The sequence below is a fragment of the Bidens hawaiensis genome, unplaced genomic scaffold, assembly GCF_021521415.1.
Source record: "Bidens hawaiensis isolate Kalapana, Puna unplaced genomic scaffold, B.hawaiensis_p1.1 tig00025191_1, whole genome shotgun sequence".
Lineage (NCBI taxonomy): Eukaryota > Viridiplantae > Streptophyta > Magnoliopsida > Asterales > Asteraceae > Bidens > Bidens hawaiensis.
The window spans coordinates 201,907-229,252 of record NW_027494012.1 but is presented as its reverse complement, the minus strand read 5'-3'; the positions used below and the strand labels follow the sequence as shown (position 1 = coordinate 229,252).

General features: G+C 33.8%; 3 protein-coding genes and 1 pseudogene across 3 annotated transcripts; all 4 read right to left on the bottom strand.

Moving 5' to 3' along the window:
* Positions 1–272: 272 nt before the first annotated feature.
* On the bottom strand, positions 273–1,970 carry LOC143571093 (uncharacterized). Its single transcript, XM_077056603.1, has 2 exons — positions 1,041–1,970; positions 273–327 (listed from the first exon to the last, which is right to left on the bottom strand). The coding sequence occupies exons 1-2, from the start codon at positions 1,968–1,970 to the stop codon at positions 280–282; spliced, it is 978 nt and encodes a 325-aa protein (XP_076912718.1). The 3' UTR covers positions 273–279.
* Positions 1,971–6,934: 4,964 nt separating this feature from the next.
* Positions 6,935–11,493, bottom strand: LOC143571091 (non-specific lipid transfer protein GPI-anchored 26-like; annotated as a pseudogene).
* A 6,646-nt stretch (positions 11,494–18,139) lies between these two features.
* Positions 18,140–18,607, bottom strand: LOC143571092 (uncharacterized). Its single transcript, XM_077056602.1, has one exon. It carries the CDS (start codon positions 18,605–18,607, stop codon positions 18,140–18,142), a length of 468 nt encoding a protein of 155 aa, XP_076912717.1.
* Positions 18,608–21,541: 2,934 nt separating this feature from the next.
* LOC143571090 (beta-amyrin 28-monooxygenase CYP716A378-like) lies at positions 21,542–27,080 on the bottom strand. The gene is made up of 4 exons (XM_077056601.1): positions 26,515–27,080; positions 23,469–23,924; positions 22,635–22,822; positions 21,542–21,924 (listed from the first exon to the last, which is right to left on the bottom strand). Exons 1-4 carry the CDS (start codon positions 27,008–27,010, stop codon positions 21,625–21,627), a joined length of 1,440 nt encoding a protein of 479 aa, XP_076912716.1. The 5' UTR covers positions 27,011–27,080; the 3' UTR covers positions 21,542–21,624.
* Between the last annotated feature and the right edge of the window lie 266 nt (positions 27,081–27,346).

Sequence of the window (27,346 nt, the reverse complement as noted above, 5' to 3'; positions counted from 1 at the left end):
CAGTGTAAACTTTATAAATTCAGGTCCCATAGATGTGCCTGTTTTGGTTTTATAAAGCCTGAGTTTGACTTTTGAAAGTCTAAATACTGATGGAAAATAAACACCACACAAAAATATATGTAATATGAAAAGGTTTACGATATACCGAAGTTGCCTCTTCCATAGGGTGTTATTCAACACATGCTAACTGAATCTAAAATTCACATATACGAAATAAAAAAAAAACATTAACTCGAGAATCTAAGGTTGTTCTAATCTTTTAAGATTTTGATGACCATTTCAAGAGCCTGAAGATACACTTCTACATCGCCTTTTCTTCGTCAAACCCTGCAAGTTATAAACGTTCTTCATCAGACATTCAGACTTTTAACGTACAAAAAAAGACCATGGGTTTCTTCTAAATAAGATGATTACTAACATATTACAACTCAACCATGAGAGATAAATACCTGTATATGAAATACACATAAACATTCACATTTTATGGCCAACAGCCCGTCTTACTGACCAATATTAGTTTTTCCCATGAGTAACTTACAGATTTGTTTATCGTTTGGCTGATTTTATATGCGCAAAATCAAAATGATTAATGGAAACTTTCCATAATACGGATTGCTTCCACTCAAGCACACATAACCAGTGAGTTCTTTCATCCACATAATGCATCCAAAACACGTTGGTAATATTTGGGTCTCGACATTCTTTATGACTTGATATCTATTAGTAAATCAGGAAGTAAAATTTGGGTCCGCCTAAGGCGTCAAAACTTTTGTTAAAATTACTACCAGAAGAGTATGTTTATTTTCAAGATAAAAAAAAGTTCACAGTGAATTATGTATCCAATAAGGGATATGGGACATGTTACATATGGATAAAAGCTTCATGATAGGCCAAATAAGGGATGTTTCACATAAAGAATGATATGTCAAGTTAAGTAAATCTTCAAGAAAATAAATCAATACAAAACTTACTGCATGACATTTCACAAGATGCATATGGAAAACAAGGTCATAATATCAATAAAAAGAAGTCAAACTTACCACTTTAGGGGAAGGAAGGGGGAGAGAAGCTTGGCGGGCGGTCCGCGGTTCAGTCATCAATCGAATCTTCTGAAGTTGGCACGCTATATCCTCCAAAAGCTGCAACCGCAGGCTTTCTTTTTCCCCATTATCAACACAAAAGTTAAGTTTTACTCTTCCTTCTTGCACAATCCTTAATCTTTCTCTGAGCCACTCGACTTCAGTATCGAGTCTGGTTCGTTTATTATCCAACGCTGATGTGGAATACCTTCTTAAACTACTCTTTGAGCTCACAGATGGCAGCCCAACACCACACTCTTGTTGATCTGTTTGCTTCATATTTCCATTGGATTTTTCACCTGATTTTGGCTCATTGTCAATTACATGAACATCATATACGCTTGAACCGGTTTCCAAATCTTTTTCTTCCCCTACAATGGCTATAGTTTTCTCAGGCTCTTCTTGTTTTGAAAAGTCAACATCCTCATACAATATTGAATCTGGAACAAAATCTTCATTATTTCCGCCATTAACAAGATCATTCTGATCGCGAATCATTTGCCTATATGCTTCAACCTGTTTTTCCAGGAAATGTTTCTCCCTTTCTCTCCTCAAAACAATTTCTTTCAAAATACTCATTTCTTCAGCATCATAAGCCGATTTTTCTTTTATCATTCTTTGATAATGAAGCAACTCCATCTTTACTGAGGCTTTCTCCTCTTGTAAACGATGTATCACCGACATCGCTTCATCTGCAGCAGATGCAGCCGCGTTTCTTTCCTTCTCGAGCTCAATATTGAGTGCTGCGCGCGCTTGGTCTAATTCGTGTGTCAATAAAACAATCATCTTTTCTTTATCATCCTCGTTAGCATATTCATCATATCTCCGAACTGATTTCATCATCATTGAAGTATCTACTTCGCCTAAAACCAACAACAAAGCAGTATTCATGGCTGGTCAACCTTTTTGGGGGACCAAGCGGATTTTAAAACACATGCCCTTTTGTAAAAATATAATTATTTTTTTTTCTTAGGATATTAACATGTGAGAACTATATGAATTATTTGCCATCATCTGAAAATTAAACAAACTTAAACCCTAAATATCCTATTCAATTCCAATTTATGAGACCGCAGACGTTAAAATAATCGCAGATTAGTATATAATCAAGAAAATCGGGGCCGTTAAACATGTGTCCCAAGCTACAGCTTATTTATTTTCATTTTTTCCTGTATAGTTGAGCCAACCCTGGAAGTATAACTATTAAGGGGTGTTTGGCAATTGGCATAGCGTTAAGAATAATATCAAAACCGAATCGAAAACAAGAGTACTTACAGTTACAGCTGTTAACATCAGAAAGAATCAAACTGCATCGATCCAGTTCTTCACCCCGAATGCTTTGCTGATCAACACAAGTAACCCAATTCCAAGAAGACGAAACCGACTCATCAATCCCATTATTTCCAGTAAGTTTTCCACCATCAGATTCCCAACTACTACAAGATTCCTCATCCTCATCATCATTATCCAGATACAAATCCTCGACCGAATAACGACTACCAACTCCATCGAAGATCGAATCAAACGGGAACTTTCTAGTAACCAAAAGCCGAACGCCGGAAACCTTTTCATTCGGGCAATCCACCAGTAACCTTCTGTAATCCAAACCATCAATCCCAACAAAACCAAACAGACCCAGAAACTTAACAGCAAACAATGCAACAGTTGATCCACAAAGCAAGAAATAAGCAACAAACAAATCAAGAAAGGCTGCTAGCAACGTGTCGAATGTCCAGAATCTAGTACTAGCTTGCATGTTCATCTTCTTCAAGGGTTTTTGTTTATTATTGAATGTTGAACACAGCAAGAAGATCCAGTTTGAATTTGAATAATAAGTTATCGGGAACAAATGAAATGATGTGATTAGTTGTTATTTGAACGACAGAGATATCTGATGAGTTTGTTTGAGAGTGGAACACGCAGCATTGAGTCACGTGCGATTCATTTCGGATAACGGCTTCTCCCTTGGATTTCTGTTTCGGATATTATTATTTTTTGGAAAACGATTAATATTAAATTCTACCATATTATAAGAATATAACTTTTTTAATGGGCAGATGATTCGTGGGTTGTTGATTTATGCTGATAGGGTCCGAGAACCTCCCTAGCAATTATTAATTAAGCCCGTGTATTACACGGGTAATTGTTGAAAATTTTAAACTTTGATCATTAAGTGAAATACAGTCAACAAATTGATCATATATTGTTAATATAATTACAATTAAATTAAAACTACAGAAATTACATAACTAAGATTACACAAATATGTTACAAATAGGTAAAACTTCCTTATACACTACATTTGTGATTGTTTTAACATGTATACATTATTTATCAAAAATCAAAATCTTTAGTCCATGTCTGCTTGTAACTCTTAATAAAGTAACATATAGGCCGGTTTATAACTCTTGATATAGCCATATATAGTTGTATGCGTGACAAAAAAGGTTCTCAGAGTACATACCAATTCTAGATAAAAATGATAACATATATCCATGATACTAATAAAAAAAATATCCATACACATAAAATATCATAGCTTTTAATCAATTAATATGACGTCATTTGAGAACATCTGCTCATGTTAATAAAAAACACATGATTATCTCAAAACCCATATACCTGAACTTTGATTATATAATCATCCTTATAATCTTTACAATTTGAAATTGATTGATCATGATAAATTTGTTGTCATTAATATTCTTTGTATGATAAATTTTTAATTAACTTTATATTTTACAATTAAAAATTGTATAATCAAGCAATATAAAAATCAAAAATTTAAATATAACAAAATGATTTGTTTATTTCATATGAATGTAATTGCCATGAAAATGAAAAATACATACTAACATTAAAACCATGTTCAAATAATAGTGATTCTTATTTATAATCGTTGAAAGTATGGCTGTCACTATTACCCGTAATATGAAACCCAACCCAAGAAAACCCGTACTTGAACCCAAACTAACCCAACCCAAGAAAATATTAACCCGAACCTGAACCAAATAATTTGGGCTGGTTCTCAGGTCCGAATTCTAGGTTTCGGGTCAACCCGAAAACTTTTAGTTTTAAAATCATATGTATTTTTAGGTATTAAAGGCTAAGTCTTAGCCGCTGACGTTATCAGGATTTGGTCCAAGTCGATTGTTCTCATTCCACATATTATGAATCGAATATTGTTTATTATTTTGAATATAAACCATAATTAACACTTCAAAATTCACTAATCGTCTCTTGTCAATCCATACGGAGTATACTTATTATATGTAGTAATGTATTTAGTTGGAATAAACCTATAATTTAAATGTCATATATTGAAATGACTTAAAAGATTAGGATCATATATGAAAATTGGTTGAAAAAAAAGGTGAGGAGGGCTATGGTATTGACAAGTGGCAAAAATGGTAGGTTTTTATTAGAATAGATAGATTTATGTGTAAAAATATCATCCGAAAAATCCCTAAAAATTCTGAGACTTAAAACAAGTAAAATAAATAAGTTCTTAAGATATAAACTTAAAAGCTCAAATATTATTTAAATAATTACGATAATAATAAACAAACAAAAATAGCGTAATGAATTCATTTAATATAAATAGATAAACGAATGATGAAGGTCTCCTAACACTTTGGAATAAAAGCTCTTTGTAATTCATACTATGTAATATACCGTTCTTAATAGCAATGGTGATTTAAGTGAGTTGATGGTAACGGTAAAATTATGATTGAAACTTTGAATTGGCTAAAGGTCATGTGTATAGTTGGGTACTTAGAGATAAATGCATGGCAAATGATAATAATAATTGAAATTAGGTTTAAATGGGTCGGAACTAAATCCAATGTTAATTTGTTATTGGGTTTCAAAGATTAGTAACCCCACCCCCAAACTCCTCGTGAAGAGAGATTAGACCCTTGGCAGTCGCCCAACTAGCCCACTTAGACCAGCCTTGAGTATCACTTTATGCTTGTTAACATGTACATAAATGTAGATCGTTATGTTTCACCTTTTCACTCTAGTATCATAAGTTGTCGTTCGATTATAATTAGCTAACAGATATTCAATATCTAGGCACCCAAACCAGGTGTATTGTCATGCCCCTCCCTTCGGTGATGGGACGTCGGACAAGATGCCATTGTTGATACCAATTTCGTAGCGTAACGGAAATAATTAAAAGACTTGATAGCAAAAGATTAGTATTGTATATAACTTGATCGACTCCAAGTATCTTGTTTAAACACCAAAAAAAATAAATAATATTATAGAACATGGCTTAGTTTAACTACAACATAATAGAATCTTATCACAATCTCAAAACATCCAAAGGTTTCTTTTTTCTTGACTTTCTATCTTCAAAGTCTTGCTTTAAACTCTGAGCTTTGAGTCCATAACATATATTCTTAAATATAAATCACACTAATAATCTATATTATTTATATAATTACCGATATCTAAATTTTAAATTATTGTGACTTAGGCTTAAATTGTCTAAACCTTGCTAGTACAATGATCATAAGCTTAACATCTTTACCCTTGGGCCATAGCCCATGAATTTTTAAGGTTTGAAACATATTAAAATAAAAAAAAAATCCAACCACAATCGCAAAGAAAAAGAACGAGCAACGACTGAAAACACAAGACCCACTGTTGATCATCATTCGTCGCCACCAGATCCCTTCGTCGGCTGAATTCCGGCCAGACTTTCAAACTTTAGGTAAGTGATTAAGTTAATCACTCATTTAATAGTTGATTTTATTGTTTCAATTTATTTGATTAGAGAACAAGGTCTAGGGTTGAAAAATTATACTTGTTATGAACTTAGGATTTAAACAATTGTTCGAATAAGTAGACTAGTTTAGATATAACAAATTTAAAATTTTCCTTGTGCATTTTTGATGGCGTTTGACGTACCTTTGTTTATTATTTCAATTTAGTTTCTTTTTAATATGACCCGACACGATCAGACCTAAACAAGAACAAAAGGTATCATTATACAGCGGTAGACAAATGACCCTCTAAATTTCTGCCCTCCATGAACAAATTTATGGGTCTCCCACTTGTTCAAATAAATGTTGCAAAAGTCGTTAGACGGACCATAGGTGGCCGACTGGAGAGTTGGGTGTACTCGGAGTACTCGGGGGAATAGTCGGACATGGTAAATATAAAGAAAATTAATTTTTGGATATTATATATATGCCAAATACCATAAGTTTAATTACAAATATTTATAACAATATAGGTGAATATTAATATAAATAAAAAATACGTTTTTAAATAATAAATTATTCTAAAAATTGCTAGGCATTAGTTAAAGAAATGATATTTGTTCACTAATATTATAGAATAATGAATTATATTTTTTTAAGTCGAAATCAGCCGAAGTCCAACGACTAGATGTGATTCTGGCTGAGCTTGACCATTGGCTGATACTTTAATAACTGGCCAGGCGAGAAGTTAAAGAACTCGCCTTGGCGACATACCTTGTAATAAGTACTCAGGGAGTATTTGGCCTTGTAAACCTACTTTTACAACATTGGTTTTAACAGATAATTTACACGGGTCATATCTGGTAACATGAGTTAATGTGTGAGCCTCTTTGAGTTGAGATTTTTCATATAAATAACTATGTGGGTTGCAAACTGCGATCAACCCTCAAATCCAAAACCACCACGGGATAGACACATACAATCTCATATTTATTCCATCAACGTTCAAATTCAAATCACAAAAAGAATGAGTATGTTACATTATTTAACGATGTGAACATCTCTGGTCAACCCAGGATAATGCAAAATAAAGATGATCAAAAGGGGGAAACCGCAGCCGATAGCCAGGAAAAATGTGGCTAATACTTAGAATCCCAGAACACATGAGGCAGCTAGTAAGGAAAACAGAAGTGGAACAAGGGACACTCGTGTAGAGATTGCATCTGATGAACCATTATCTATTGATGGATCGATATTTGATCCACGACCCGAGTTTGGAGTAGATGGTGTTGTTGGAGCATCGCCTGGAGATGCAGCTGTTCCATTTCAAAAACATTATGTAAAAATTAGGACAAAAATATGTATAATAATTTGAATTAATTCTATCTATAATGAGATGACTATCATCAGATTTGTAAATAATATGTTGTTTTTTACTTTTAAAAAATTACCATTGCATTGACTAGTAGGAGGTGTTTGGACATTGCATGCCTTAGGCAACCCAAGAGCCTGAGTTTGGTTTATGTTAAGACCTAACGACGAGCCACCACCGTTTAAAACATCACACAAGCACTGCGGCTGCAACTTGACCACACTATCGAGTTGGGTGCAACACCCGCTAGAAGGAGTTGAAGAGTTGCCCGTAATGTAGTTAAGGCATGGAGACATGCTAATTATGACATTTGTGTTGATCAGTTCTTCATGTAAGCAATAGAAATAATAATAAATATTAAACCTATGAACTTGTTACAACATGGAAAGTGGTAATCGCAGCAGAGTATGGACGTAGACGACATAGTTGACAGCTTGATCGAGTTACCATTTAGGATGTATAATTAAGGATGGCGTTAGGGTTCTTGAAAGGAACCCGGTTTAGAAGAGAGGAGACACACACAATTATAATGTGTTTGTGATTAGGTTATGATGTTAATATTAATCTTTATATATACACCCAAGGGGAAACCCTTTATTAGTTAGTAAGGGTAATATGGCCCATCAACAATTACCAAACTAATATATGATAAAGTATAGTTAATATTTTGATCTAATACAATATAAATGATAATGATGATCATATTAATAAATATATAACATATATTTATTCTTACATTCTCCCACTTGGCCAAGTAATCATTTATTATGAGTATTAGATAAGCCTGATCAGCAGTTAACACTCATTTTAGTTTTGAACTTAAACTTGAGCAGAGAAATACAGTCATGGAATTGAACATCAGCTCAAGACCCCCATTAATCATACTGCAGTCCTTATTTAAAACCTAAGTAGTTATGATCAAAATTTTCAAGTAAGCCCTTCAGAACGTTTGATTTGTATATTAATTCGTCTATATGTCATTATGCATGCTGAACATATTAAGAGACGTACAAAATCAATACTGATGAGGAAATTTAATAGTTAATCATTCATAGTATGATATGCAGTTGCACATAGTCATCAATAACCCGTCATTATTATAAGCGCTTTCATAATATATATGGGTGAGACTTTTAGTTATCGGGTCCTTAAGCATATCATGAATGTATTCGATACGAAAATTTAGATTCCTCAATTCGTTCATAAACGAATAATTAATTTCATATCGAAATTATAATGCAGCACTTCTCGAACTGTTACTGTTTGAGAAAACATGGTAGCTGACTTTATCATAGTAAATCTTCAATATATAATTTATATGGAGTTAATAAACTTATGAGTCCCATGATAAATTTTCAACAACATTTATTGCTAATTGCGTTGTGATTAATCAACACATTATGTCATTATAACTTAGATTGTTGTTGTCAGTTCATTATGACTCCTCCATGAGATAGATTTATCTGCTAACATAAGAATATATCCCGAAAATTATATTTTCTTATATCTAAATATGAGAAAGCTTAGAGTAATCTAACGGTTTGAATTCTCACTTCTTCTTTTAAATTATAGTCTTTCGTTTCCTTTAAAGATATCTTAGTACTCTTTTAGATGTTTCACATTAATCTAGACATATCTAGTGTGTTGCAATTTTGAGTAATATCTAAACGAGTATAGACTTGACTTATATAAGGCTTCTACTTAATGAAGCATAAGATAATAATCTATGTGATCCTATTAATCTCTAAAGTAGAGCAATATTGTTTGTTACATGTGTAAGGAATATCTCTGAGATCTATAATATCAAAGTATGTGTAAACAATGCTTTGACATATGTAATATATATTTGTCAGAAGAATGTCATCTATAAAAGGACAAGTTTGTTTTTATTTGCTCCCACTCATTTTGAGGTAGGTACATTAATCCACTTGGTTTTTGATGAAAATAATTGAATAAAGATTTCATCACATTTTGATGTTTGCATTAACCCATATATGGATTTTATTGACTTATAGACTAAATGTTCTTTGACCTTCAGTTTATAACTTTTAGGTTGTTTTATGAACATATAAATATCTAAGCCAATTGTTATGGAAAGTTGTTTTAAGGTTCATCTAATGTAGCTCTAAACTATTTTAAGCTACTTGAACAATGTACTATAAAATTGTACTTATTTTCATGTGTGAACCTTTAATTTTATGGGTCATGGTATTGTACATCATGATGTATTCAGGGATACCATTTAACCTTATAGTTAGAATTTAGAAGGAATGCATGCATCTTAGGAGTTATTTAGATTGTCTTAGGAAAAACTAAATCTACAATAACTCTAGTGATAACATTTATTTCAATAAGTTCTTGATTACCATTATCATAAGAGACATTATGATTGACTCATCCCATTTTTTATGCTCTAGTTTTCAATATAATGATTGTCATTAGAAAGAGCAATAGGATAGTCATATTATGTCTTAATGGATAATTAAAGATGAGAAGAGCTAAATGTTATTAAAACTCGTTATGATATAAAACTTATATTATTTTTTAATATTAGACTGGATGGTTTGGATGAGATGGTTATTTAGAGAAGAAAGTTATATTGAGTAATGTTATAGGATATTAACATAATACAGATTAAAATTTATGATCATTAGATTAATGAAGGACCATTAATGTGAGGATCATTATATTTTATTGAAGATGTGATATGTCTATTATTAACATCAAACTAATAGACTATAATTAAAAGTTCTACTTAAACAAAAAATAAATCACCTTTGGGCAGAATTAAAATTTATTTAAGTATGTGGGCAAAACGATTATAACACATCACCTTTGGGCAGAAGTGTGACAATTATTTTAATTATGCACGAGCTAGTTTTGCTAGATAAAAACGTAACACATCACCATTGGACAGAAGTGAAACATTTGTATCATGTTAGGCAAAACTAACAAAGCTTGTAGTTAGACTTGAATGATAAGGCAGATGTAACTCATCACCTTTGAGCAGAAGTGATACATCAAAATTCATTCAAGTTAAGCCTATTTAGTTTTGTAAAAAATGTATAATATTTAAGAATTTACAAAACTATTTAATTAGTTAATAGCATGTTAGCAAGGATTAAGTTTGGCTTCCGAAAAAGGTTGGATTTTCGGCTAAACCTTAGTTCTCAGTAATGATTAAAATCCGCAAACCATTTAGAAAAAAAGGCATAAACTTTAATTTTCGACGATAAGAGTTAGTTTTTGGGAAATATTAAGGTCAACCATGTAGTGATCTCATTAAAATTATAAAATCGATTTAAGTCACTAAATTAAATTGATAAGAAATACATACAAAAGGTTGAACGTTATTAAATTAATGTCCTTGTTTATAAAAGTCAAAAGAAGGAATAGAATATTGAAATAAGTGGTGAACCGTATCTAATTTTAAGTTTCAGAATTTCGTTAAATCCATGAATTATTTTATTAAAAATTTATCCAAAAGTATTTGCAGATAAACAATAACTTTGGCCGCATATTATAAATACTTTATCAGAAGAATATTGATTCACCTATGGTTAATAAACTAATTTTACTTTCATGATTTTTAACCGATTTTGAAAATATTAGGTTTACTAAATATGGATTTTAGCAATTTTAAACAGTTCCATATATTGTTTTTGTAACAGAACATGAAAAAAGAAACCAAAAAAATTAGGGTTTATCAAGTTTTAGTCCATGTCTTCTGATTCAATTCCATATTTAGGGAAAACATGAAGAATTGATTAATCAACATCACTCTGATGCCACATGTTGATCAGTTCTTCATATAAGCAATAGAAAGCATAATAAATATTAAACCTATGAACCTGTTACAACATGGAGAGTAGTAATCGCATCAGAGTATGGATGTAGACGACATAGTTGTCAGCTTGATCGAGTTCCCCTTTAAGATGTATAATTAATGATGGTGTTTGGGTTCTTTAGAGGAACCCGGTTTAAAAGAGAGGAGACACACACAATTATAATGTGTGTGTGATTAGGTTATGATGTTAATATTAATCTCTCTATATATACACCCAAGGGGAAACCCTTTATTAGTTAGTAAGGGTAATATGGCCCATCAACAATTATCAAACTAATATATGATAAGGTATAGTTAATATTTTGTTCTAATACAATATAAATGATAATGATGGGCATATTAATAAATATATAATATATACTTATTCTTACAATTTGTGCACCCGGAAGATGATTGCGCCATTCCACAACCACATAACATGGAAATTATGATCATGAAGATCATCGTGCTTGAAATGAGAGTGTCATGTGTTTGATTATGTGCCATTGGAGTGCAAATATTGTTTGCTAAAAGGTAAAAAACAGTGCTTGTTGATAATCTGATTGGTGCAAGTTTGTTTTGGTTTTATTTATATGGAGATTGGGGATGAAAAATCAAAGTAAACTGTTGAAATAGGAGGGGTTGCAATGTTGCATATAGGTTACCAAATACACTCCGAATCTATGGCCCAATTACCACCTAACTACCTAAGTGATTGTTTTCTACATCTTTTATAATTGGTGACGATTATATTTAATACTTTATATGTTTTCTTATTAAAAAAGAAAAAGGTTTCACTGATGTCTAAACTTCATAAATAAATAAATACATGTGTGTATATACACTTTTGTGAATCCAAGAGGTCAGTGGTGGTAAAAAAGAATTTTGTTCTGAATTATGAATATGCTTCCTTGTATAATGACATTTTTTTTTAAAAAAAAAATTCGGTTTTTATAGTTGTGAATATGACACCACCCTCTTTAATCATGATTTACTGATCTAGCTGTATGGTGTATTCCCTTATAAAAAAGGTAAGATGATGGGTTTGAATCCTTTTAAGTGAAAAGTTTAGAAGATTTTGTTGGAAAAAAAATTTGATGTTCACAAAAAAGAAAATCGCTTGATGATCGGAGATAAAGTTGAAGATGATGCTTTTAAGTATAACGTGTGATGAATCGGCATTATCTAAGTGATATAATTGGATATCAATGGTATTTGGTTTAGTGATCAAAAGCTCACATCATTGATTAGCCAAATGGCCTTTAAATACACAAAGATAATAATGGTACTAAACAAACTGAAATAGAAAACAGGAAATAAAAGGAAACAAACTTAAAACAACTTTGAACGAAATACTAGCAAAGGAACCGGTATCCAGAGAAATCTTCAACCCACGTGCAAAACCAGCTCCACTAACCCACGTGCATAACCAGCTTTACTTTATTTGAACTTACTAACTACTTTATTAAAACCAAATGTGACACATAACCCTTCAAACCCTCCCTCAAACATGGCAGGGTCTACATGACTTGTTTGCCCTTAAGAGAGCACACACCCATCTGACTTCTTAATCGTTGAAACACTTCACGATGCCATGGCTTAGTCAGAATGTCTGCAACATGATGTCTAGTCCCACAATACTCAAGCGCAATTGTGCCCTCATTTACTAAATCACGAAGAAAATGAATGCGAAGCCCAATGTGCGTACACCTTCCATGAAAAACCGGATTTTAAGACAACTTAATTGCTGATGTGTTGTCACAGTTAATTACAGGCTTCTCTTCTATATTTATCCCTAGTTCTTTCAAAATGCCTCTAACCCATATAACTTGACAAGCACATGCTGCAGCTGCAACATACTCGGCCTCGGTGGATGATAAAGCAACTATACTTTGCTTCTTGGATGACCTATTAACAGTAGCTCCATCCCAAAGAACAAGATAACCTGAAGTACTTTTTCTATCATCATAGTCACCAGCAAAATCACTATCGGTGTATATCTTTAACTCTCCTTTCCTGCCTCTTTTATACCAAATACCATAATCCAAAGTCCCACGAAGATACGTGATCACCTTTTTTGCTGCTGCATAATGAACTTCTGTGGGTTTGGACATGAACCGATTAATCAAACTTACCACAAACTGAATATCCGGTCTTGTGGTAGTTATGTACATGAGACAGCCAACAATTTGCTTAAAGAGAGTATCATCCATATACTCACCCTCTTCTTGCTTCAATTTGCAGCCTGGAACAATATGATTTGCAACAGCATTGCAATCTAACATATTAAACCGAGTTAAAACTTCAACATCATACTTTGATTGAGAAATGTGAATGCCCACCGTGGTTTGCATAACCTCAATACCTAGGAAATATCTCATTTTTCCAAGGTCGGTCATTTCGAATTCATTCTTCATTGAATTCTTAAAATCTTCCAACATCTTGTAATCATCACCTGTATATATCAAGTCATCTGCGTAAACATTCACAAACAACACATTACCTTCTGAACTCCTTTTAATGAATAAAGTGTGTTCTGATTTACTTCTTTCAAATCCCACTTTGCCAAAATAGTTTTCAATATGATTAAACCAAGCCCGAGGAGCTTGTTTTAATCCGTATAGAGCCTTCTTTAGTTTATACACCATGTGTTCACAATCCTTTATCACATATCCTTGAGGTTGTTGAACATACACATCTTCTTGCAAATTATCATGCAAGAAAGCCGACTTAACATCCATTTGATGAACACCCCAACCCCTTTAAGCAGCAATGGCTATCATCATCCTACTAGTGTCCATCCATGCCACCGGGGCATAAACCTCCAAATAATCAATACCAAATTCCTGACCATACCCACGAGCTACCAACCTCACTTTGTATTTTTCCACTTCTCCCTTTTCATTGAACTTCGTTTTGAACAGCCACTTGACACCTATACATTTGGCTTCTTTTGGAATCTCTATCAAACTCCAAGTATCATTCCTTTCTATGGCTTCAATCTCCACGTCCATTTCCTTCTTCCACTTTTCCTTTTTCTTTGCTTCTTCGTAACTAATAAGGTCTTGATCAAGGGTTTCAACAGCATTCAACTCATCTTCATTCGATTGTAATTCTTCCCTCCCTAGTTGTTGTATTAGTGGTAGTAGTTTCACTAATGGGATCATCACACGCATCAAGATCTTCCCCATCTTCACATATATCTTCATCTGTTTCTTCTTCATCAAACATGTAGTTTCCCCATGTGAGTTCTTCATTCTCTATGACCCTATTTTCTTTATTCCACTCACAAGCCTTTTGTTCTTCGAAAACAACATCTTTACTTATAACCAATTTCATTGTGACTGGATCCACCAATCGATATGCCTTAGATTCTTCACTTATTCCGGTCAATAAATAGTCAAAACTTCTGTCATTGAGCTTATTTCTCTTTTCTTTTGGTATGTGCACATGAGCTATTGATCCCCAAACCCTAAGGTGATCAACAGTTGGCTTGGTACCACCCCAAGCCTCTTCAGGTGTCATATTTGATCTAGCCTTACTTGGACTTCTATTCAATACATAGAAGCTCCACATCACAGCCTCGGCCCAAAACATTATGGGCATGTTTTTGGAAGCCAACAATGTGATGATCATTCCAATAACAGTATGGTTTTTGCGTTCGGCAACACCATTCTGTTGTGGGGTGTACCTAGTGGTTAGTTGCCTTTTAATCCCATGTTCTTTGCAAAAACTAACAAAGGCATCATACAAGTACTCTCCCCCCTGTCAGTTCTAAGGCATTTAATGACTTTACCACTTTCAACTTCTACTTTACGTTTAAATTCCTTAAACATTTTAAAAGCTTCTACCTTTTCTGATAATAAATAAACCCATGCCTTTCTACTGAAGTCATCAATAAAACTTATGAAACACTTATTACCCGTGTATGAGTGAGGAGATATTGGCCCACAAATTTCGGAGTGAATCAGCTCCAATACTTCACTAGCATGCCATTTGCCCACCTTTGGAATGACTTCTCTTGTCTGCTTACCAACCAAGCACTTTTCACATATTGCATTATCAATAGAGAAGCTTGGCAAGTCACGTACCATGCCCTTTTGTTGAAGTGTGTTCATGCTTGTTTTGCTAATGTGACCCAAACGCTCGTGCCACAACTTGGCCATATCTTCATCATGAACATAATTACATCTGTCGGCTCTTTGAGCTGAATTACTTCTGACATCTTCACATAGAGGATACATCTTGTTTTTACTCATGGTAATTTGGAAAAGCAAACCCCTTTCTGGATGTTACACCTTGCAAGCATCAGATTGGAAAAGGAATGATAATCCCTTTTTCTCAACAAACAGTTCTTTAACTTTGGGACATAATACACGTCATTCACCACAAAGGTAGCTCCATTCAAAATCAACTTTACATGTCCTTTTACAGCTACACCCATACGAGTGTCATTCCCCAGTCTAACCGAGGTGGAAAAGGTTTGATCCAAGGAAACAAACTTTTCCTTGACTCCACACATGTGATTAAAGCATCCTGAGTCTAAAATCCAGAACTGGTTTATGCAATTGTCATTATTGTTAGCCATGAAAACACATTCTTCAGTAGTGACCTCGGCCAACAACATTACTTTTTCATTTTCTTCAAAACCAGCAAAGTGTGCTTTATTGGAACTTGGGCATTCATAAGCAAAATGCCCCAATTTGTGACATTTATAGCACTCAATAGTTTCTTTGTTGAAAGTAGATTGTAACACCCCAACCCGGATAGGCTGACGTGTCACAATGTATGGAGGTATACAGAGACAACAGACGTAATTCCATTACTTCATTAGAATCAAAAGTACGTATGACTGATAGTTCAAATACTAAGTTCGAAATACATATTATTCAAATAACATAAGCTTAACACACATCTTCAGATTATTCCTAAGTTTTAAGCTTCTCTCTTGATCCCGCCCAAGGTATCCTGTGAACCTGAAGTGTAAAAAGATTTACGGAATGAGCCGAATGCCCAGTAAGGAATATTAAGGCTCAAAAGCAAGTAATAATCATCTGAATCACAATATATGGTAACATATAACTGATTTAAAATTATATAACTGAAATATATAATACGGATGTACCCATAAGCATAACTGAGTCTGATAATATGTGACGACATACAGGGGCCACTCCTATATGTCGATCACCCGAAATGGCGTAAGTTGGCATACCCACAACCATTTCCTGAAACTGAAAACTGAACTAGGATATATCCATACGCCTCCTAATAGCTATGTACCACACCTGTACTTAAGAGACGCCGTGAACTGATCTCTCCGTCACGGAAGGAGCACATAACATCGATGCCACAATGTTATGCTCGTGGGACACTCCACGGGAAGCGAGTGCTCAGGGTAACAGAGTGCAAATAATCTGAGTTATATAATAACAATACTTATCTTAACATATCACGGAACATGCGATAATGAGTACAATATAATAATAGATATATCGCATGCTAACAAGTCAAATAACAAATCATAATCTGAACATGAATCGAACGGGCAGCCAAATGAATTGAGGTTTCAAAGACGTTAGGAGTTCCAAAGGTATATAATATCAATGGGGTTTATAATAATCGAATATGATAACAATAGGGAGGGGGTTAGGATCCGTACCTTGATTGCTGGTTAGTTATCTTACAGAGATATGAAATATGAGTGATGTTCTTTTAATTAACCTACATCGTATACATGTAGTTCATAAGGTCGTGTACGGTTTATAACAAGTTAAAGTCGAATTTTATCTTATGTATATATAAAAAAAAATAGAGTCGTTTGATTAAGAAAAATAAGTATTATTAATGTGGTCGATATCTCTTATTTAAATCTTTTAACGAATTTATTTAGGTGTTAAAAAATGGTTATGAATGAATGCTATATAAACAAGGCTTAAAAATAGTTTGTCATGGTGGGGTTTGAACTTGTGACCAGTAGTTTAATTTTGGACAGGAAACATAACCAGTTGGACCAATTCAATATTTGTTAATGTTTACAGAAACAGTTAAACAAATTAGTTAAAGGAGCTGTTAAGTTATTTACAAAAAAAAAAAAAAAAAAAAAAAAAAAAAAAACTGATGTCCAAGGGGTTTGAACCTGCATCTGTTTTGTTTCAATCCAAGGACTTAACCAACAGACCAACAACCAGTTTATGAATATAGCTTTATAAAAAGTTAACTAATCAGTTATAGTGAGCTGATGATATAAAAATAACAAAACAGATGTTGTAGGGGGGTTTCCAACCCTGGACCTGCTGTTTGAAAATGAGGGGTCTTAACCAGTTGAGCTTAACAATTTATTTTAGATGAGCAGATTGTTAAATATTTTATTCTATAATTCTACTAGTTCATATTCTCCGTAGTAACTCATCATAGTATAAGCTTTATAAACTCATGTTGAAAACTGAATAAATGTGTTATAATTCACGTTCAAGATCTTAGATAGATGACTAATAGGACTTAGGTTCGGGTTACCTTGGTTGGATTTCGTGATACGGTGGCAATGATGCTTCCCGAAAAGACGCGAACGGTGACGGCAATGATGCTTCAAACAACCGATGGTACTCCGATCGTTGGTGGTGGTAAACGAAATTAGAGGGAGATATGAAGTTAGAACGATGAGATTGTGGTGAGATGATGTCCGTTTTTAAAGAGGATGCTCCATTATGAGAAGTAAAAAAAATCTCATGGCATTATTTGTAGTTATCGTTACATGATTTGATGAACATGGCATTAATAGAAGAGATGGTATGGTGTGGTCATATCTTTCTGTTTGTAAGGTTACTGAGTTTTTTAATCAATGTGAAGGAGGGTTGATTTGTCAAAATCAGATGATTCATCCAGAATGCACTCATTATAAATCTGGTTCGTTTCCTTTCTTTTGGAGTGAAATATAAAAAGGAAAGAGACAAACCTGAGTAGTTGAAAAATTATTATATTGTCTATTCTTGTATTATTATCGTCATCATTTTTTTATTATAATTATTATTTAATTTATTAATTTATACAAATGGTTGTATATTCACTTATTTCCTTTCATTTAGCTTCACTTTGGTCATATTTGATTTTGATTACTATTATTTTTATTATGATTATTATTATTATTATTGGGTTATTTCATAGATCGTCCGCGTCCACGTCCCCTTCCTCTTGGACTAAAACGACCTCTTCCCCGCCCTGTACCAGTTGAAACTTCTCCGTCTTCCATCTTCAACACATGTTCATCTTCATTATTAATCCTTTTAAACTTTTGTTCATGAACCACCAAGGAGCTTTGTAGTTCATCTATGAACATTTCTTCAACATTATTTGATTCTTCGATTGAGACAACAACATACGTGTACTTTTCAAAGAGAGTTCTTAGAATCTTCTCTACTATCTTTGAATCAGGCATTAACTCCCCATTGCTTCTCATCTGATTTGAAATCGTCAGCACTCTACCGAAATACTCCGATATGGTCTCCCCGTTCTTCATCTCTAGAATTTCAAAGTCTCTTCTTAACTTCTGCAACATGGATCTCTTCACACGCTCGTTTCCTGCAAATCTTTTCTTCATTGAGTCCCAAACAGCCTTGGACATTCTCCTGTCCAAGATCTGTTCGAACGTGACTCTATCAATTGCCTGATAGAGATAATGCTTCACTTGTAAGTCTTTTATTTTGAGTTCTTCAACTTTCTTTCTCTGAGCATCACTTTAGGCAATACGGGCTGTTGGTTCGATAATACCCGGATCAATGAGATTCCACAATTGCTTTGCACGCAACAAGTTCTCCATCATCTCACTCCAGTGTTCGTAGTGTCCATCGAACACTGGTATACTCATCTTCTCGTCATTCATCTTCTTAATTTTATAATGAATGAAGTTTTTGCTCTGATACCAATTGATATAATTCGATATCAATGGTATTTGGTTTACTAATCAAAAGCTCACATTATTGATTAGCCAAATGGCCTTTAAATACACAAAGATAATAACGGTACTAAACATACTGAACTAGAAAACAGGAAATAAAAAGGAAACAAACTTAAAACAACTTTGAACGAAATACTAGCAAAGGAACCGGTATCCAAAGAAATCTTCAACCCACGTGCAAAGCCAGCTCCACTAACCCACGTGCATAACCAGCTTTACTTTATTTGAACTTACCAACTACTTTATAAAAACCAAATGTGACACATAACCCTTCACTAAGTAATGGTCATGGACCAGGATATAGATGATGATGAAGCACTCATGACGGTTCAAGGACACACATCTACAATTTCAAATTATATATATATATATGTATATATATATATATATACAACTTGCAACATTCTGTTGCATTAGAGATTGTACATTGTGAAGTTAGAATTGTAGACTGCTGTTTGAGTTGTACACTTTGCATTATAACTTGAACTTTTGTTTTATCGTTGATGTCTCTTTACCTGCTGTTTCCCGTTTTCTCTGCCCAAACGGTTGGCTCCGGTCACCACTGCTCACGACATAGATTTCTGAACATTAGGCGATGGTGGTGGCCTGGTCTCCGGCATCCAAGGTTTTTGGCCGCGACGGTTGCGATTTACAGAAGCGAGCGTGGCGTTTGTCGCCAGCTGTAAAATCTCCCTTTTTTCCGGTCGAATTATTTGTTTGCGCTGACGGTGGCTTTCACGATGGTTGCTGCCGCTTGACGGTTGACCAGATTGGTTACCTCTTTGTTCTTCTGGCATCGGCTTAGGGTAATATTTAATTAATTATCTGCTTATTAGTGCCATAACAATCGTTGTTTGTTGGAGTTGTACCTTCTAATTTAATTGATATTCATTTTCCCAATTTGTGTTTGCTGATTTTTGTTTTTGTCAATAGCTGATTTCAGTTTCAGTTAGGTTTTTTGTTTGATAGATATTCTTTTCTGGTCAAATGGCTTTTTGATTTGGGATTATTCATCAACCAAAAACAAAATGTTTCCTTTTGATTATTGACAATTGTTTGCATACTATCACAAATCACAGAATGCCTTTTATTAACGCATTACAAGTGAAAGTTGAAAACAATTTGATGTAAACAGAATAACGAAATTCCATTATCAAAATCATTGTGTGCAATTCTTTTTTATAAATTATATTTCATTATTAATACTTTTGAGCTTCAGTAGATATAGTACCCATGTGACTGCACTTGCACCTTTTTGAAACAATTATAGCATTTCGCTGCATCATATGTTCATTTAGGAATTTATAATACTGAAATCAATTATGTATATTGTAAGTCACAAAGTTTTATAAGTTTCCATAAACAATAGAAATTATCTAGGACTCCCTTTTGGTGTTAGGATTCATGACCATTACACTTTAGTTATTAATCCGAGTTATTATTATTTTTTGACAGATTCATAGCATAATGGTTGCCGCAATGACATTCAATTAGTTCTATTGAGTGAAACAAAATTGTTTGGATTTGTATGTTCGAGTGTGTAGGTGTATGAAAGGAACACCACTACAGTAAAAGGAACACTACTACATTACAATTCGGTTACAACCATGATACCGACCTGAGCCCCCGGTTGACAATTTTATACGCCTCTGTTTTCGTTGTAGCTTCTTAGCGTTTAGTTTTTTTTATTACATTACGAGATCCGAATGTGGTTGTGATGATGATCCGCACTTTGGTGTGGCGGCTTATATTTCAACCATGGTATCGACCTGAGCCTATTGTGATACACCTGTTAAGATTCCTTTTATGGTTGTGATGATACTTCAATTTTTCCGTAGCAACGTACATCGCAACCATGATGCCATATTGAGCCTCACGTTGACAATTATATTTTAAAATTATTACGGGCCAGCAACAACGTATTTGGGTCCGATACTATGAGTTCTTTTTAACATTCACCCGCTGCAACACGCGGGGTCGAATATTCTAGTTTTACTACTATTTGTAAAGTTGCTGATAGTAGAAAATAAGATGGCAGACATTTTGAGTAGACATTAAAACATACATATGTTGTCAATTTAAAAAGTAAAAAAATGGGACCGTGTTTTTCATAATTAAATATATTATAATGTTATAAAATTTAGGGTGTTGCGAAAAAGTAAATACAATTTCTAAATCATCTTGGTTTTTATAGAATAACCGTAACATGTTATCCAAGGCATTACCATACTAATTAGGCTCTGATTAGGAAACTAAACCAACTTTGACCATCTTGTCAACGTTGGTTCCCTTGTTTCACTTACTTTTCAACTGAGGTTCGTAAATTACCAACATTTTATATATAATACTTTTGAGATCATGATTTCTCTAACCTGAATTATAATAAATATAAAACCAATACAATTAAGTGACAACTTAACACCCAACTCGATCTACACATTTACGCATAATTTGTTTTTTAAACAACCACTTAGTTAATACTCTAGAAATTTATGTGTAACCAAGTAACCCGATTATTTATGTAAGTGGTAAGTTAACAAAGTGGTAAGTTAACACAATATTATGCCTTCTATTGGTAAACACACCTGCAATTCAATGACATGCAAATCAAACCCTTATTATTACATAGTTACTTGTGTATTTTGGTGATTTGTTACAATTTACCTTAGATGAAGATCGGCTTATCAAACGCGATGAGGATTCAGACGAACTGGAAGCCCGCTTGCAGGTGTAGCCATGGGCTCATATACGATTTTCTCATCAGGTATCAGCAAATCCCATTTGAATATGGTGACAATGTTGTGAAGGAATGCAAGTACTTCCATTCGGGAAAATTCTTTCCCTAAACACATCCTAGTCCCTCCTCCAAACGGCACGTATGTGTATGGAGTTGGTCCAACCCCTTCAAACCTTGACGGGTCAAAGCGTGTCACATCTTCAAAGTTAGCCTCATCTTTATGTGTCCATGCAGCACTCCAGTATAGCTGAAGATGCAATAGAAGTTTAGCACATTTTCAAAGTTAGCCTCATCTTTAAATGGGTTATTTTCAAAAGACATACTAACATATGAGGCTATTCCTTTTTCATGTTTTTAGATTTTTGTTTGATTTTGTCTTAATTGAAGTTGATTTCAAGGGCTACAAAACAAAATTGCCGATCATCCTCATCTTATATATTTAATTTTGTTTTAACTTTTAAGACACTAAAACGCTATCTATCTTAAATAGAGACTTGCCTCAAAATCAAACAAAAAAAAAATCACCTTTGTTATCAAAAGATAATTTATATATCAATAATTACAACAATGGATTATTGGTAAATAATAATCTATAGTGACAACGTGATCAATGACACCCCTACTTTGCCAAGATCAATTTAACTCGCATAATCCTCATGTATACACACTTGATTTGTAGTCGATTTTGCTCAAATGGATGAATATATGCCAAATGGGAAACATACATCACTTGTGACATTAATCAAGTGGAAATCTAGTGTAAGTCGAGTGTAAATTATGATTAAATAAGAAAGTGATACTTCTTGGCTAAGAAAATGAATGTTAAGAGTGTCCTTGTTAACTTGCCAATATAAAATAATTTATCGGCAAAATAGATTATTGTTTAGATTATTAAAATTCAATTAAAAATATATTACAAAGAACATGTATATGCTGAGTCTATAATAAGATTCTTACCTTCCATCCTTTGGGAATGATATAACCTGCATACTCAAAATCAACCAGCGCCTCTCTGAAGGCTCCTAGGACAGGTGGGTTTAGTCTCATGACTTCAGATACAACATTCCAAGTGTATTTCATCTTTTGTATGTCCTCCCATTTCAGTAATCCACCATCTTCTATTTCCTTAGAAATCTCCAACTGCTCTGGAAAATAATAGCCATTCGTCGTATATTAAATTTCAATTCTGCCACTACTAGAAAAAGATATGTTTTTCTGCAACTGAATTCGTAGGAAATTTGTTGGAAAATCCAGTTTCTAACAGTTTTCCAACAAAAAGTTACGTTGGAAAAACTCATGCTTGAAAATCGTTTTCAACCGTTTTCCAACGACTTTTCTTACAAAATTGCTACAAAAACATGTGGTTGTAAAATTCCTACAACTTTCCTACAAAAACTATTTTGACTTAACATAATGTTTATTAGATAATATTCTAGCAAAGTTGGAGCTTATTTTTTTTGTAATTGGAAATCTGTTGGAACTACTTGTCGTAGGAAATTTGTAGGAAAGTTTTGTGAGAAAATGACTTGTTAGTCATTATTTCAAGTCTCTTTTGAAATAAGATGATAAAATGCTCTTTTGAAAAGGCTCTTTTGAAATAAGATGATAAAATGTGAGCGGTTTCTAGTCGTATTTCAAGTCTATGTTAGTCGTTGTCTAAGACAACGATAGCGATTTCTATGACAGCGAAGGAAATGTTTTTTTGGTTAGATATCAAATATGTGTTTCAAAAATAAACCTTTTTTTCTAAAAAAAAAAGAAAAAGTTAAAAGAAAGGAAAACATAACTAACCTCTCAGCACCTTTTCATAAATATCAGGGTGTTCACTGAGTTTCTTCATAACCAACGTAATCGAAACAGTGGAGGTGTCATGACCAGCAAAGAGTAGTAACAAAATGTTGTTTGCGATCTCCATTTCGGATAAATACTTGTTGTTTTCATTTGGAGAACAAAGAAAGTGTGACAACAGATCTTGGGAAGATGATGCCTTTCCTTCTTGCAATTCCACTCTTCTTGTTTTAATAATTGTCATGAGTTCGGTCCTAATAGCTGCGGCTGCTCTTTTCGACTTGTAAAATCGTGTGCCCGGGATGTCTATAGGTAGCTCAACCATCCCTTTCAAGAAGATATTGAATAACGAACCGAGTTTTGTGATATGGTTCGGGTCCTCGAGGCTCATAAATAACCGACAGGCAAGCTCAAAGGCGTACACTTTAACAGTTTGATACACGTTTACCTCTTCCTTGCCTTAAATATGCATGCATTCAAAAATCAAAATCAATAAAAACAAATCCAAAATTTGTTAAAAAAAAGTTTAGTAACCAGTTGTTTTGGAAAGCGATGAAAACACAGTGGAAAATAGCCTTGCAATTGGTAACCCAAAAATCATTTTTGTTTTAAGTTCATAAATGGTCAAGCAAAAACATAAACATGCCAAGTGGTTTTTAATCTTGATTTGTTTACGCTTAAGGCCATTTGGTTCGTAGAATTATTTTGACAAATGCTGGGATCTTGAAGTATTTAATGGAACTGGATTTAATCTAATAAAATAATAGAATTACATGCGGTTGAGAAATTTATAAATGAAACTAGCTTGAGACACGTGTATTACACGGACAATTGATGAAAAAGTCATGTTTAATAATTAAGCGGAGTAAAAACAAATAAATAAATAAACTTATCATGCATATTAAGAGATAACCATTGTACATTACTCTTCAACACAATTTAGATATTTATTCATTTATTTCAATCATTAAAATTAGTAATTAATTTATTAACCATCCCTCACGTGTGGCCTTGTAGAAGACTTGAATTTTTCAGTAGAGACTCAAGTTCGAATCCCACTCGCGTCACTTTTGGGTGGATATTGACAATGAAGGATTTGAGCTACGCCTTATGCAAAGGTTGTCAGTTCGAACACTGAGCCCACCCGGTTTTCGTCTCACCGTGTGTTACGCCAGAGAGTTTTGCTCTTGTGGTGGCACAACGACTGTCAAGTGGCAGTCGGCGGTATGGTTTCCTGAGGGAACACCCAAGCGAAATTATGAAGCAAGCGGGTCGGGTTAAGACAACATAGTACGGTCAGAGTGGGGCATCGGGGCTCTCTAAATTTGGATTGTGTTGTGTCTAAGTACAAGAAAGTCGTCGTTCTAAAAACCTAAAAACCAAAAAATATATAAAAAAATAAAAAAAATTAATGTTATTAACCACTAACTTGGTCTAGTGGCAAAGATGTATGTCGTACAACCAAATAGTTGTGGGTTTTAGTCTCACTTGAGACATGGGGTGAAAAATTAGTTGTTCATAAAAAAGGTATTTAATTTTATTAATTAACAGATAAATGGTAATGAAGGATTTTAGAGATTTAACTGGATTTAAATTGTAAGGATTAATGTGAAGATGACAAGTGGCAAAACATTGTAGTGTTTTATTAATGAGTCTAGATTAGATGAATTAGAAAAAAAATTAATATATGATATTTTTGATAGTCGGCTAACATTTCAATGGAAAGTTAAAACTCTATTAGGATAGTAAATGATTCTTAGTTTCTTACATTACAATACACGGTGAAATATATTCAAATAATAATTCAATCATGTCAATCAAATATTAAATTTCAAGTAAATTAGACGGCTACCAAAACACTTAAAAATCTTCTAATATGATTTTGCAATAACATATCTATTAATAAAAAAATTAGCTAAAATCATAAAAGGTTTTGTGCTTTTGAGGTGAGAAGTCGCTCTCAACCTATTTCACTTTTATGAAACCATTTACTTTAATAGCAAAAAAAAAGATAATAATAAAAAGACATTTTCGGTTTGACAAATAATACGAATTTAGTCCAAAATTTTTATTTTTTTGCATATGGGCCCTCCGTGTTTCTCAGTTCTTGCCAATTACATTCAAATCACCAACCCGTTAAATTTAACCGTTAAGTCAGGGGTAAACATGTCTCTTCACTATTTCTTTATTATAATATCTATTTCCGTGAACTGCGGTTTTCGTCCTTGTGGTTTTTCCAAATCTACGGTTTTAGTCAAATAGTTTCAAGTTTGCAATTTTCGTTATTGTAGTTTCATTTCACTTGCAATTAAATCCGAATTTATTAACCTCGTTAAGTCTGGTCGTTAACCCATTTGCATGACGACCAGTTTTGTTGTAGTTTTAGTCATGTGACGACCAATTTTGTTGTTTTTCTCCCCAAATAAAACTCAGTCATAATTCGCAAGCCCCTACGTGAGGGGCTGAGGTGTATTTGGGGAAAAAAGAAAAAAAGAAGGAACAAAACTATCCCTTACGTGAAGGGCACACAGATGAGTTTAACTACCAGACTAAACGAGATTAAGGAATTCGGGTTTAATTGCAAGTTAATTAAAACCATAGGGAAGAAAATTGCAAATTTGAAACTACTACACTAAAACAGAAGATTTGGACAAACCAGATGGACGAAAACCGCAATTCACTGAAATAATTATTATAACAAATAAAGAGTGAAAAGACATGTATACCCCTGACTTAACAATTAAATTTTAAGTGTTGGTGATTTGGATGTAATCGGCAAGAACTGGAAAATATGGAGGGTTCATATGCAAAAAAATAAACTTTTTGAACTATATTCGTATTATTTGTCAAACCACAAAAACAAAAATGACACTTTACTTTAATAAATTAAAAATGAATTAACATATTAAGTTCGTATTAAAGATGTATAGAGTATAAACTACCGGTCAAGCCTCTTGCCTTTTAAAGAAAATACTTGAGTTTAGTTGTTGTGACGGAGATAGATTACTTTTCAACCAAATACAACTCATATTCTAGACATTAATGTTACCTCGCCAGTGAAGTTGGATATGCCGACGGGTGAGTGCATCCATGGTAGCAGCATAGTGATTAACAAAAGCATCAGGACCAAGATACGATAACATCATCTTCCTCATCAACTTAGCTTCATCCCCACGAACCGTAATCAAGCACCTCTCGAAAAGCTTCCTCACAGACGCCGGCCACCACAGAGTCACCAGCTTGTTCTCGTTCCCAAACAGGAACTTATTACCAGCAGGCCCACACAGAACTGCCATACGGTCACCGAGCAACGATGTCTTGAACACTAGAGGACTGCCGTGTTTCTCGGTCCGTTCTTGAATAAATCTCTCTGGAACTCCATCCCAGCCGGCTCGTAGAAATGCGAGAGTTTCTCCAATGAACGGCCACCCGAAGCTTCCCGGTGGAAGATTGATGTTTGTTCTTCCATGTTTCGAGTTTATGTAAACTTTCCAGAAAACATATGAAATTATGAAGAGGAGAAACGGTTTTAGAAGTTGAAACATTATTTGTGTTTGATGGCATGGACAGGTGAAAACATGTTGATTTGATATATACTAATTTAACTAGTTTCAACTTTCAATCACGTGTCATTTATTTTAATATGTGGCCCTCCATCGGTGAAGCTTGACTTGAGTTACTTATAATGTACACCACCCAGCTTATTTTTGTAAGGTCCACTTCGAGACTCCTAACGTATTGCAGTACTTTATATGATTGAGATGACCTAATCAAGTGAATTGATATTTAACCAAATACTTACAAGACCATACATACATACATCACCAAGTTGTGCACCCCTTGGTGGCCCTCTCTATCTCAACCCATTTAAAACACACACA